This window comes from Oncorhynchus mykiss, chromosome 23 (genome assembly GCF_013265735.2).
Source record: "Oncorhynchus mykiss isolate Arlee chromosome 23, USDA_OmykA_1.1, whole genome shotgun sequence".
NCBI lineage: Eukaryota > Metazoa > Chordata > Actinopteri > Salmoniformes > Salmonidae > Oncorhynchus > Oncorhynchus mykiss.
The window spans coordinates 42,368,165-42,381,973 of NC_048587.1; the positions used below are offsets into that span (position 1 = coordinate 42,368,165).

Consider the following 13,809-nt stretch of genomic DNA (forward strand, 5'->3'; position numbering starts at 1 on the left):
CACAGGACATGCAGATTAATATAGAGACCAACAAGAAATACAGAACCACAAGTGACAGAGTGGTGTGCATGCGGTCACAGAGACAGACACACAAGAATGGACATACCCAGTCAAGATACACAAGTGTGGGGTAAGGGTGTGTGCACGAGTGTATGAGCGTGAGAGAGAACAGACAAAGGGAGGGAACGAGAGAATGACGATAATCAGTTATCTTCATGTCAGAGTAGCTCAGAGTAAGCTGATCGCATGAAAGCCTGGGTAAACCTTCTACTACCACTTCACATATTAATATGCCATTTAACAGACACTTCTAGCCATAGTGACTTGCAGTGAGTTTACGTATCAGTGGCCCCAGGAATCGAACAGACAATCAGGTATTGCAAGCATCGTGCCCGACCAACTGAGCCACACAGGAACCTGCACAATGTAACATGTCTTGTAACTACTCATTTTCACACTATAGTCATAACCATGAACCCAATGAGTAACTGCAATACTTGTTACAGTCTTTAAAATCATAATTACACAGTAATAGGAACAGTGAAATGAGTGAAATGTAAAGTAAAACTCCTGCATTGCTAGGGCGGGCTACACGGTTCTCCCTGAGTTAATATATGCCATTCAGCAGACGCTTTTATCCAAAACACATTTTTCATGTATGTGTGGTCCCGGGAATCAAACCCGCTATCCTGGTGTTGCAAGCGCCATGCTCTACCAACAGAGCTACAGAGGACCACAAGTCCTTTGTGTGGCGTTCTACCTCTCTGTACCCGGCCGTGTCAGTCAGTCAGGGAGACGTCACGGGGATCAGCCCAGGATTACCGTTACAGACACACATTACAGGTAATGCACCGTCAGCCATTTGAACAGGCTCGCTCCTTACCACGACTGGGATCACAGCTCAGGGCACAACAACCGTGAACGTGACAGAACATTTCATCTAGCTACCTCTCATAATCCTGTACAGTAGCCTCCAGCACAGCGAAAATAACCAACAAAATACAACCAAAAGAATTCACAAGTAAACGTGAGGAGGGAGAGAGTGGTTTTACCTTTCCGAACCAGCCATCGCCGATCTCCTTCAAGTAGAGAAGACTGTGGCGACCGAGCTCTGTGGACTTCAGGAGTTGGACTTGGGAGACAGAATAAAAAGAGAGATGTTAGAGAATTACCTTGCACGTTTTACAACACAGCTATTATTCCGTTTTAAACAATACAAACATCCACATACATACGGATAAACACCAACAACATCACACCTGCCGAGACCCACCTCAGCATTGGTTCATTTCAGACAATAACTCTCGATTTCAAGCCTCAGGCTTATTAAGAAAGAAATGTCATCTGGCCATATACACATCTCCGTGTACAATGAAAGCGATATAAGCCATCCATCTTGCAATGGGTCAAGCCTCCTCTAAGTCCCAAAACTCGCCATGTTGATTTGTTTTGATTTGAGACAAAAATGACAGCAAAAGCCATGGTCCAAAAAGAAAGTTCCTCGAAGGTCAGTCAGAGGCAGGCCCTGGCATCATAGCATCAGCCTCAGTCCTTCTCTCCCATTGCTGTATCCTATCTGTCAGTAGCACGGTGATGTCCTGTGTCCCGCGTCTATCCTTTCCCCTGCAAACACCAGCCTGCTCTCACGCTCACTCTCAGCCCAAACTCATTCAAACGAGACAGGAGTGACAGCAACATTACTCCTCTGTCCTTCCCCCTCTCTCATTCCCTCCATCCCTCTCTCCCCCAACAATGACCGATGACACTCACATTCTCTGCTCCAGAGGAGGACAGACAGATCTTTGTGGCAGTGAACCCCCCTCAGACTGGCCTACACAGACCCCTCCCTGTGTGAGGGCCATATCTGACGCCTCTGCCCTATAATGCTCCAGAGGCTAGTCATTCCGTGGGGAGTGGGTACGCTCGCTCGCTACTGCAGACTCTGGCCTACAGAGAATCACAGCCATTGTATGTGTACTACCACTGGGACTGTATGGTACCAGAAAGGACCAACCACAGACACTGGGCCTCGAAGCTCAGTGACACAGTTGTGAACTGACCCTCTAGTGATAACTGACAACTTAGAAAAGAGGTTACCCCATTTTGTTTCCTCCATCTTTCCCTCTTACTTCTAGAATGGCTTGGAACTCCAACTTCTTAGAACTCGTCTCAGAACGTCTTTAACTCTGGGTGTGCCCATTCTCTCACACCTGATTCAACTAATCAACTCCTCATTAAGCCTTTGAAGAGTGGAATCAGGTGCCTTACTGCTGGGTGGGAAAAAAGCCTGCACGGCCAGTGGGTCTCCAGGACCAGGATAAAGACGCTTGCTGAGGGCCACAGATAGTCCAAGGAGATGCCCATAGTAACAGTCATGACTATCAGCCTACTACCATACATTCAGAGTCTTCCATCTTTCTTGTCAACAGTAAGCCAATTCATTTCTGACGGGAAGTCTTTTTGAAAGATGAGGATCACTCGGGCCAGATGGAATTCCCATTATCATCATCATCAACATCGCAGAAGCACACGGGCGGGAGGGGGTTCATATATATATATGTGTGTGTGTGTGTGTGTGTGTGTGTGTGTGTGTGTGTGTGTGTGTGTGTGTTCACACCAGTGCACCCTGTGACCTGTGCGGGTGTAAGTGTGACTGTATAACAGCACAGCTGTATCAGGGTGGGTCTTCGTCTTGGGGACTAGTTCTGGCTCTGGACCTAGCCAAGGTCTGACAGTATGGGAACCCCACCTCTCCCCCATCTTCCTCCCACCTCTCCCCCACTACCTCGAACCTCTGCCTCCCAGCAACACAGCATATACAACAGAGGAACTGTTGATGTTGACAGCCTGTATTCACTGGTCCATCTTGGAAATGAGAGAGCCTTGAAACCTAAATGATCCTTTAAGAGAGAGAGTGAGAAAGAGAGAAAGAGATAGTGAAAGAGAGAGAAAGGTAGATATATAGAGAGAAATAGGTATATATATAGAGAGAGACAGTGAAAGAGAGAGAGATAGGTATGAATAGAGAGATAGATAGGTATAGACAGAGTGAGAAAGAGAGAGAGAGAGATAGGTATACAGAGAGAGAGAGATAGGCATATATATACAGAGAGAGAGACAGTGAAAGAGAGAGAGAGAGAGAGAGAGAGATAGGTATGAATAGAGAGATAGATAGGCATAGAGAGAGAGTGAGAAAGAGATACAGAGTGAAAGAGAGAGAGATAGGTATACAGAGAGAGAGAGAGAGATAGGTATATATATATATAGAGAGAGAGAGAGCGAGAGAGAGATATGAATAGAGAGATAGATAGGCATAGAGAGAGAGAGTGAGAAAGAGAGAGAGAGTGAAAGAGAGAGAGATAGATATACAGAGAGAGAGATAGGTATATATATATATATATATAGAGAGAGAGAGAGACAGTGAAAGAGAGAGCGAGAGAGAGAGATAGGTATGAATAGAGAGATAGATAGGCATAGAGAGAGAGTGAGAAAGAGAGAGAGAGAGAGAGAGAGAGAGTGAAAGAGAGAGAGATAGGTATAGATAGTGATAGATAGGTATATATATATATATATATATATGTATATATATATATATAGAGAGAGAGAGAGAGAGAGAGATGAATAGAGAGATAGATAGGCATAGAGAGAGAGTGAAAGAGAGAGAGATAGGTATATACAGTGCCTTGCGAAAGTATTCGGCCCCCTTGAACTTTGCGACCTGTTGCCACATTTCAGGCTTCAAACATAAAGATATAAAACTGTATTTTTTTGTGAAGAATCAACAACAAGAGGGACACAATCATGAAGTGGAACGACATTTATTGGATATTTCAAACCTTTTTAACAAATCAAAAACTGAAAAATTGGGCGTGCAAAATTATTCAGCCACTTTACTTTCAGTGCAGCAAATTCTCTCCAGAAGTTCAGTGAGGATCTCTGAATGATCCAATGTTGACCTAAATGACTAATGATGATAAATACAATCCACCTGTGTGTAATCAAGTCTCCGTATAAATGCACCTGCACTGTGATAGTCTCAGAGGTCCGTTAAAAGCGCAGAGAGCATCATGAAGAACAAGGAACACACCAGGCAGGTCCGAGATACTGTTGTGAAGAAGTTTAAAGCCGGATTTGGATACAAAAATATTTCCCAAGCTTTAAACATCCCAAGGAGCACTGTGCAAGCGATAATATTGAAATGGAAGGAGTATCAGACCACTGCACATCTCGTACTGTGAGATGCCTTTGACAAAGATACAGGCAGACAGGACGGACAGCTGACCATCCTCGCAGTGGCAGACCACTTGTAACAACACCTGCACAGGATCAGTACATCTGAACATCACGCCTGCGGGACAGGTACAGGATGGCAACAACAACTGCCCGAGTTACACCAGTAAAGCACAATCCCTCCATCAGTGCTCAGACTGTCCACAATAGGCTGAGAGATGCTGGACTGAGGGCTTGTAGGCCTGTTGTAAGGCAGGTCCTCACCAGACATTCCAGGCAACAACGTCGCCTATGTGCACAAACCCACCATGGCTGGTCCAGACAGGACTGGCAAGAAGTGCTCTTCACTGACGAGTCGTGTTTTTGTCTCACCAGGGGTGATGGTTGGATTTGCGTTTATCGTCAAAGGAATGAGCAGTACACCGAGGCCTGTACTCTGGAGCGGGATCGATTTGGAGGTGGAGGGTCCGTCATGGTCTGGCGCTGTGTGTCACAGCATCATCGGACTGAGCTTATTGTCATTGCACGCAATGCTGTGCGTTACAGGGAAGACATCCTCCTCCCTCATGTGGTACCTTTCCTGCAGGCTGCTCGTTCTGTGCGTGATTTCCTGCAAGACAGGAATTTGGAACTTGCAGGTGCCTTGGTGGAAGAGTGGGGTAACATCTCACAGCAAGAACTGGCAAATCTGGTGCAGTCCATGAGGAGGAGATGCACTGCAGTACTTAATGCAGCTGGTGGCCACACTAGATACTGACTGTTACTTTTGATTTTGACCCCCCCCTTTGTTCAGAGACACATTATTCAATTTATGTTAGTCACATGCCTGTGGAACTTGTTCAGTTTATGTCTCAGTTGTTGAATCTTATGTTCTTACAAATATTTACACATGTTAATTTTGCTGAAAATAAATGCAGTTCACTGTGAGAGGACGTTTCTTTTTGTGCGGAGTTCATGTCCTGACAGAACAGCTGTTTTTTTCAGCATAGGCCTACAGCATGTACCGCAAGTTACTCCATTTGTGATAGTCCATTATCTTATTTCAACATACTGAGTTAAAAGAAAGTTTCCACGATATATATTCCACAAATCTAACCATGTAGATTGATTATAATCCATCTAAACGGTCTTCATGCAACAGTTTATAAAACACATACTAATTATACACTATTTTCGCAATTTGAATTATATTAATCAAAAATTCTACACCAACAATAGCAAAACGAACTGGCCCACTCAGATTTAGCAAGGTGTTTGAGGGTGGAATAAGCTAGCAAGCAAGCTACAAGAACTCAATAAACACAGCACATTTTGCAGAAATTAATGGTCAAATAGTAATCGGATTAATGTCATTGTTTATTTCGAGGTATGTCTTTATTTTTGCTGAACTACTTGATCTTTATTGGTTTTATATAACTTGCAGGATATCATGGTAGCCAATATTTAGACATTATACCTGGATTTACTGTTACTGCTGCTACTGTAGTAACGTTAGCAACGTTAGCACTAAGGTTAGCATGTGGCTAGCTATAGCTACCATCGGCCAACAACAGAGTGTAGCCAGTTTGGTTATAGATGTTCAATGTCTATTAGGATGGTAAAGGTTCATCTTGAGTTTGTGTAAAAGTACGAGAAATGCTAATGTGCTGAACTGCTAATAAGCGACGTGTTTCAAGGCCACTAGTGGTTGGCTAGTAAGGGTAAGGCAGCAGGTGTGTAAAATAGGCTAAAGGCCTGAGCACTGTATGAGTGATAAAACATACAGAATAAATCAATCACAGGATATGGTCAGATGATAAATTGGCTATTTTCAGAGTGCCAAAATACTTATTCAAAAACAATAAGGACTCTGTGGGTCATTACCGTCTTATGTGGACAGTGGCTTCGATCCTGCTGTGTATTCACTCTTGTGATCTTCTCTTGACCTCACTTTTATCGACAAGACTTCGGTCAAATTCAGATAAAATATACATTTCTCCTAAAATAAAAATGTAAAGTGATATGTCGTATTGGGAATTTTAGTCCCAATACAACAATCTTAATCTCCTTGGGGACAAGATTACTCTCATGTCCACTAAAGTGCTGGGCCCATACTCACAAAACCTCTCAGAGTAGGAGTGCTAATCTAGGATCAAGTCCTCCCTGCCCATATAATATGCATTGTGATCTCAAAGACAAAACTGATCCTAGATCAGCACTCCTACTCTGAGAGGTTTTGTGAGTATGGGCACAGCACTTTGATGAACAGTATATTGGAATTGCTAGTCAAGCAGCAGACTGACCTACAAACTGACCCACAGCAAACTGTCTAGTACGAATCATTAATTCAGCCCGCCTTCTGATGTCATGGGTGTATCAACCCAGATCGGCATGCATCAGCCCCATAGCCTACACATCAACACACAACCAGGGCCATTGTCACGGATAGACAGAAAGACAGGGAGAGAAAGAGGGATAGAGAATGAGGGTCTATCTCTCTTGCATGCCTGACATACCAAGGAGCAATTGTGTAGGCTGGCTGGACCAGGGAAATTACACAACAGGCAGATGTTTGTTGGAGAGTGAGGTGAGAGAGAGAGAGATAGAGGGGGGGGGGGGGGGGGGGTGGGTAACAGGGAAAGAGGAAAAGAGAGAGAGCTCATTCATGGACCACAAAGTTAATTCTACAGGGACCTAGAGCTCTAAACCAGGGCAGAGGGGACGGTGGGATAGGTGGAAGCCAAGCCCTGCAGTGGTCCAGTGTTAGAGCTCTAAACCAGGGCAGAGAGGACGGTGGGATAGGTGGAAGCCCTGCAGTGGTCCAGTGTTAGGGCGTTGGTCACTAACTTTGGGAAGACTTTTTGGGTTAACACCAGAACCAGAATATATAGTACAGTGCACCTTGATATTCTTAAAAACTCCTCACTGAAAACACTAAGCTTTGTCTCTAATCTACTGCCAAGTATGAATAATTTTTTGAAGAAGAGAATTAAGGCACAAAATAAAAGCTGTATTTGTACCTTTTCTCTTTATCCTCTCAACTTCATCTGACCTTTTCCTCTACCGTTTATATTTCATTCCCTTTGAGAAAAGCTGTGAAAGTTAGTGACTGTCTGAATTTGATATGGTTCTCTCTGACTGTCATTCCCTGTGCTTATGCAACATCCCCCTCACAGAGATTACTTCAAATAAAGTGCATTTGGAAAGTATTCAGACCCCTTCCCTTTTTCCACATTTTGTTACGCTACAGCCTTATTCTAAAATGGATTGAATTCAATTACATGTTTCCCTCATCAATCTACACACAATACCCCATAATGACAAAGTGAAAACAAGTGTTCAGAAATGTTGCAAATGTATTAAAAATAAAAAACAGAAATACCTTTGCTATGTGACTCGAAATTGAGTTGTTTCCATTGATCATCCTTGAGATGTTTCGACAACTTGATTGGAGTCCCCCTGTGGTAAATTCAATTGATTGGACATGATTTGGAAAGGCACACACCTGTCGACATAACGTCCCACAGTTGACAGGGCATGTCAGAGCTAAAACCAAACCATGAGGTTTAAGGAATTGTCCGTAGAACTCCGAGACAGGATTGTGTCGAGGCACAGATCTGGGGAAGGGTACCAAAAAATGTCTACAGCATTGAAGGTCCCCAAGAACACAGTAGCCTTTATCATTCTTAATTGGAAGAAGTTTGCAACCATCAAGACTCTTCAAAGAGTTGGCCACCCAGCCAAACTGAGCAATGGGCGAGAAGGGCCTTGGTCAGGGAGGTGACCAAGAACCCGATGCTCACTCTGACAGAGCACAAGAGTTGTTCTGTGGAGATGGGAGAACCTTCCAGAAGGACAACCATCTCTGCAGCACTCTACCAATCAAGCCTTTATGGTAGAGTGACCAGACGGAAGCCACTCCTCAGTAAAAGGTACATGACAGCCCACTTGGAGTTTGCCAAACGGCAAAGGACTCTCAGAAAATGATAAACAAGATTCTCTGGTCTGATGAAACTAAGATTGAACTCTTTGGCCTGAATGCCAAGCGTTATGTCTGGAGTCGAGGTCGACCGATTATGATTTTTCAACGCCGATACCGATACCGATTATTGGAGGACCAAAAAGGCTGATACCGATTAATCTGACAATTTTTTTTACATTTATTTGTAATTACAAAAATACTGAATGAACACTTATTTTAACTTAATATAATACATCAATAAAATAAATTTAGCCTCAAATAAATAATGAAACATGTTAAATTTGGTTGAAATAATGCAAAAACAAAGTGTTGGAGAAGAAAGTAAAAGTGCAATATGTGCCATGTATGACAGCTAACGTTTAAGTTCCTTGCTCAGAACATGAGAACATATGAAAGCTGGTGGTTCCTTTTAACATGAGTCTTCAATATTCCCAGGTAAGAAGTTTTAGGTTGTAGTTACTATAGGAATAATAGGACTATTTCTCTCTATACCATTTGTATTTCATTAACCTTTGACTGTTGGATGTTCTTACAGGCACTTCAGTATTGCCAGTGTAACAGTATAGCTTCCGTCGCTCTCCTCGCTCCTACCTGGGCTCGAACCAGGAACACATCGACAACAGCCACCCTCGAAACAGCGTTACCCATGCAGAGCAAGGGGAACAACCACTCCAAGTCTCAGAGCGAGTGACATTTGAAACGCTATTAGTGCGCACCCCGCTAACTAGCTAGGTAAAAGGTACATGACAGCCCGCTTGGAGTTTGCCAAATGGCAAAGGACTCTCAGAAAATGATAAACAAGATTCTCTGGTCTGATGAAACTAAGATTGAACTCTTTGGCCTGAATGCCAAGCGTTATGTCTGGAGTCGAGGTCGACCGATTATGATTTTTCAACGCCGATACCGATACCGATTATTGGAGGACCAAAAAGGCCGATACGGATTAATCTGACGATTTTTTTTACATTTATTTGTAATTACAAAAATACTGAATGAACACTTATTTTAACTTAATATAATACATCAATAAAATAAATTTAGCCTCAAATAAATAATGAAACATGTTAAATTTGGTTGAAATAATGCAAAAACAAAGTGTTGGAGAAGAAAGTAAAAGTGCAATATGTGCCATGTATGACAGCTAACGTTTAAGTTCCTTGCTCAGAACATGAGAACATATGAAAGCTGGTGGTTCCTTTTAACATGAGTCTTCAATATTCCCAGGTAAGAAGTTTTAGGTTGTAGTTACTATAGGAATAATAGGACTATTTCTCTCTATACCGTTTGTATTTCATTAACCTTTGACTGTTGGATGTTCTTACAGGCACTTCAGTATTGCCAGTGTAACAGTATAGCTTCCGTCCCTCTCCTCGCTCCTACCTGGGCTCGAACCAGGAACACATCGACAACAGCCACCCTCAAAACAGCGTTACCCATGCAGAGCAAGGGGAACAACCACTTCAAGTCTCAGAGCGAGTGACATTTGAAACGCTATTAGTGCGCACCCCGCTAACTAGCTAGCCATTTCACATCGGTTACACCAGCCTAATCTCGAGAGCTGATAGGCTTGAAGTCATAAACAGCGCAATGCTTGAAGCACAACGAAGAGCTGCTGGCAAAACGCACGAAAGTGCTGTTTGAATGAATGCTTACGAGCCTGCTGGTGCCTACCACCGCTCAGTCAAACTGCTCTACCAAATCAGACTTAGTTATAACATAATAACACACAGAAATACGAGCCTTAGGTCATTAATATGGTCGAATCAGGAAACTATCATCTCGAAAAAAAGACGTTTATTCTTTCAGTGAAATACGGAACCGTTCTGTATTTTATCTAACGGGTGGCATCCATAAGTCTAAATATTCCTGTTACATTGCACAACCTTCAATGTTATGTCATAATTACGTAAAATTCTGGCAAATTAGGTGGCCCAAACTGTTGCATATACACTGACTCTGCGTGCAATGAACGCAAGAGAAGTGACACAATTTCACCTGGTTAATATTGCCTGCTAACCTGGATTTCTTTTAGCTAAATATGCAGGTTTAAAAATATATACTTCTGTGTATTGATTTTAAGAAAGGCATTGATGTTTATGGTTAGGTACACATTGGAGCAAGACAGTTCTTTTTCGCAAATATGCACCGCATCGATTATATGCAACGAAGGACACGCTAGATAAACTAGTAATATCAACCATCATAACTAGTAATATCAACCATGTGTAGTTAACTAGTGATTATGATTGATTGATTGTTTGTTTTTTTATAAGATATGTTTAATGCTAGCTAGCAACTTACCTTGGCTTACTGCATTCGCGTAACAGGCAGGGTCCTCGTGGAGTGCAATGTAATCAGGTGGTTAGAGCTTTGGACTAGTTAACTGTAAGGTTACAAGATTGAATCCCCGAGCTGACAAGGTAAAAATTTGTCGTTCTGCCCCTGAACGAGACAGTTAACCCACCGTTCCTAGGCCGTCATTGAAAAAAATAATGTGTTCTTAACTGACTTACCTAGTTAAATAAAGGTGTTTTTATTTTTTATTTGAACCCAACCCAATCAAACATCTCTGGAGACCTGAAAATAGCTGTGCAGCGACACTCCCCATTCAACCTGACAGAGCTTGAGAGAATCTGCAGAGAAGACTGGGAGAAACTCCCCAAATACAGGTGTGCCAAGCTTGTAGCGTCATACCCAAGAAGACTTGAGGCTGTAATCGCTGCCATAAGGTGCTTCACCAAAGTATTGAGTAAAGGGTCTGAATACTTATGTAAATGTGATATTTCAAATTTAAAAAATGTATAAATTCGCAAACAGAACTAAAAACTAGTTTTTGCTTTGTCATTATGGGGTATTGTGCAGATGGATGACTGTGAAAAAAACTATTTAATTCATTTTAGAATAAGGCTGTAACATCACAAAATGTGGATAAAGTCAAGGGGTCTGAATACTTTCCGAATGTGCTGTACTTAAATCTTCATGTTGAAAGAAAAGTATTTGAACTGCACTGAACTGAAACTAAATGAGGGTGAGAGACAAAGAGACAAAGACATGTTGGTCCTACCTGATCGTCCTGGTTGTTTGGCCATGGGGAGTGACACCTCAGTCAGGGGCAGGATGTAAACATCAGGTCCGCTCTGGGATGCAGGGGATGCCAGGGTGGACAGGTCCGCCTGGTACTCCTCCCCCTCGGCATTTTCAAACTCCTACAGGAGAGGACAAAAAGGTCAGAGGTCAGATAGTTCATACTGTGTCATTCCCTGGAGTTTGAACCCTGGGGAGCGCGTGCGTGTGTGTGTGTGTGTGTGTGTATGTGTGTATGTGTGTGTGTGTGTGTGTGTGTGTGTGTATGTGTGTATGTGTATATATAGAGAGAGAGAGTATTGGAAGAATTTGGAGACAGGATACAAGTGTAAAGCCCCTTAGTTGTATGGAGTTGTGTGGTGGGGTGGAAACTATGGAAAACTGTGACCCTTTGTAGCCTCCTCCAGTACCCACTCCAATGCTTCCCCCCATCGTCCTCACCCCTCCTTCCATCCATCCCCCCATCCATCCATCCTGTCCCACGAGAGAATATACACACACGGGACACACACACCCTCTTGTCTCTAGGTCCCCAGCTTCACACGGTCCCTAACGGCCCCTCTAACATGTGTTTTCACTCTCAGGGTCACTAGAGAGCCAGGAAAACACATGCCTCTAACACGTACCCTTACAGAGATCACACACATGCAGTTCCCATAACATGTACTGCTACAGAGTTCACACAAACACACATAAACATCCACTCACATATCTCTCCCACATACAGCACACACGGAAAGTATTCAGACCCCTTGACTGTTGCACATTTTGCTACGTTACAGCCTTATTCTAAATACCCAGAGATGTTCGATCAGGTTCAAGTTCGGGCTCTGGCTGGGCCACCCAAGGACATTCAGAGACTTGTCCCGAAGCAACTCCTGCGTTGTCTTGCCTGTATGCTTAGGGTTGTTGTCCTGTTGGAAGGTGAATCTTCACCCCAGTCTGAGGTCCTGAGCACTCTGGAGCACATTTTCAAGGATCTCTCTATACTTTGCTCTGTTCATCTTTCCCTCTGTCCTGACTAGTCTCCCAGTCCCTGCCGCTGAAAAACATCCCCACGGCATGATGCTGACACCACCATGCTTCACCATAGGGATGGTGCCAGGTTTCCTCCAGACATTACGCTTGGCATTCAGACGAATTGGTTCAATCTTGGTTTCATCAGACCAGATCATTTTGTTTCTCATGGTCAGAGTCTTTAGGTACCTTTTGGCAAGCTCCAAGCGGGCTGTCATGCGCATTACACTGAGGAGTGGCTTCCGTCTGGCCACGCTACCATAAAAGCTAGATTCTCCCATCGTCACAGAGGAACTCTGGAGCTCTGTCAGAGTGACCATAGGGTTCTTGGTCACCTCCCTGACCAAGGCCCTTCTCCCCTGATTGCTCAGTTTGGCCGGGAGGCCAGCTCTAGGAAGTTTCTTGGTGGTTCCAAACTTCTTCCATTTAGGAATGATGAAGGCCACTGTGTTCTTAGGGACCTTCAATGCTGCAGACATTTTTTGATACCCTTCCCCAGATCTGTGCCTCGACACAATCCTGTCTCGGAGCTCTTCAGACAATTCCTTTAACCTCTTGGTTTTTGCTCTGACATGCACTGTCAACTGTGGGACTTTATATAGACAGTTGTGTGCCTTTCCAAATCATGTCCAATCAATTGAATTTACCAAAAGTGGACTCCAATCAAGTTGTAGAATCATCTCATTATGATCAATGGAAACAGGATGCACCTGAGCTCAATTTCTAGTCGCATAGCAAAGGGTCTGAATACTTAAGGGAATATGTTTTTGTTGTTGTTGTTTTTAATTTGCAAAGAATTCTAAAAACTTGTTTTCGCTTTGTCATTACGGGGTATTGTGTGTAGATTAAGGAGGAAAAATAAATATATATAATACATTTTTGAACAAGGCTGTGGTCAGAATACTTTCCGAATGCACTGTACTGTATACAGCAACCTAGATCAAGCAGACACATAAACATGCAGCCCTCTCACACATAGCTGCACATGTGTACATATGCACATACCACAGTGCTCGCACACATAAATAATAATAATACATGATCTTTATATATCACTTTAAAAGTTGCTGTACAATTGTAGAAATGAAAAAACAAGAAACAGAACTCTAAACAACACAACCCATTTGCAACTATTGAACTCCAGTGGTTGATTTTCTGTGTAACATTCACAAAGCACTAAAAACACAAAATAATGTAATAACATTCCCTTTCCATGACATCAAGCATTGGACACTTTCACAGAACACATTCACAGCGAAAGTTCAGACTACACTTGTGCCTCTGATAATCCTTCACTGAGTAGCCAACTAAAAGACTAAACACTCTCCGACCAGACCTCAAGAATCTGTCCAGGTGCAGCTTCCTAGCTTGATGGGCGTTCTCCGGTCCGCAAAACTGTTTCTGGATCTGCTCCAGTCTGCGATGCGGAAAATGGTTGGGAACCCCTGTTCTATAAGAACCTTCTCCAAGAGCAGCTGGAGCTGAATATCAGCCTGATACAGACTCTTAGCGAGAGC

General features: G+C 43.1%; 1 protein-coding gene across 5 annotated transcripts in view; it reads right to left on the reverse strand.

The window, feature by feature from the left end:
• LOC110502784 (serine/threonine-protein kinase LMTK1) overlaps positions 1-13,809 on the reverse strand; it is a 94,595-nt gene that overhangs the window by 9,804 nt on the left and 70,982 nt on the right. For 3 of the 5 annotated variants that reach the window (XM_036960479.1, XM_036960478.1, XM_036960482.1), the window contains 2 exons: positions 11,256-11,397; positions 1,053-1,132 (listed from right to left, as the gene is read on the reverse strand). In XM_036960479.1, coding sequence (XP_036816374.1) covers positions 1,053-1,132; positions 11,256-11,397 — 222 coding nt within the window. The other 2 variants (XM_036960483.1, XM_036960481.1) reach the window with 2 other exon arrangements.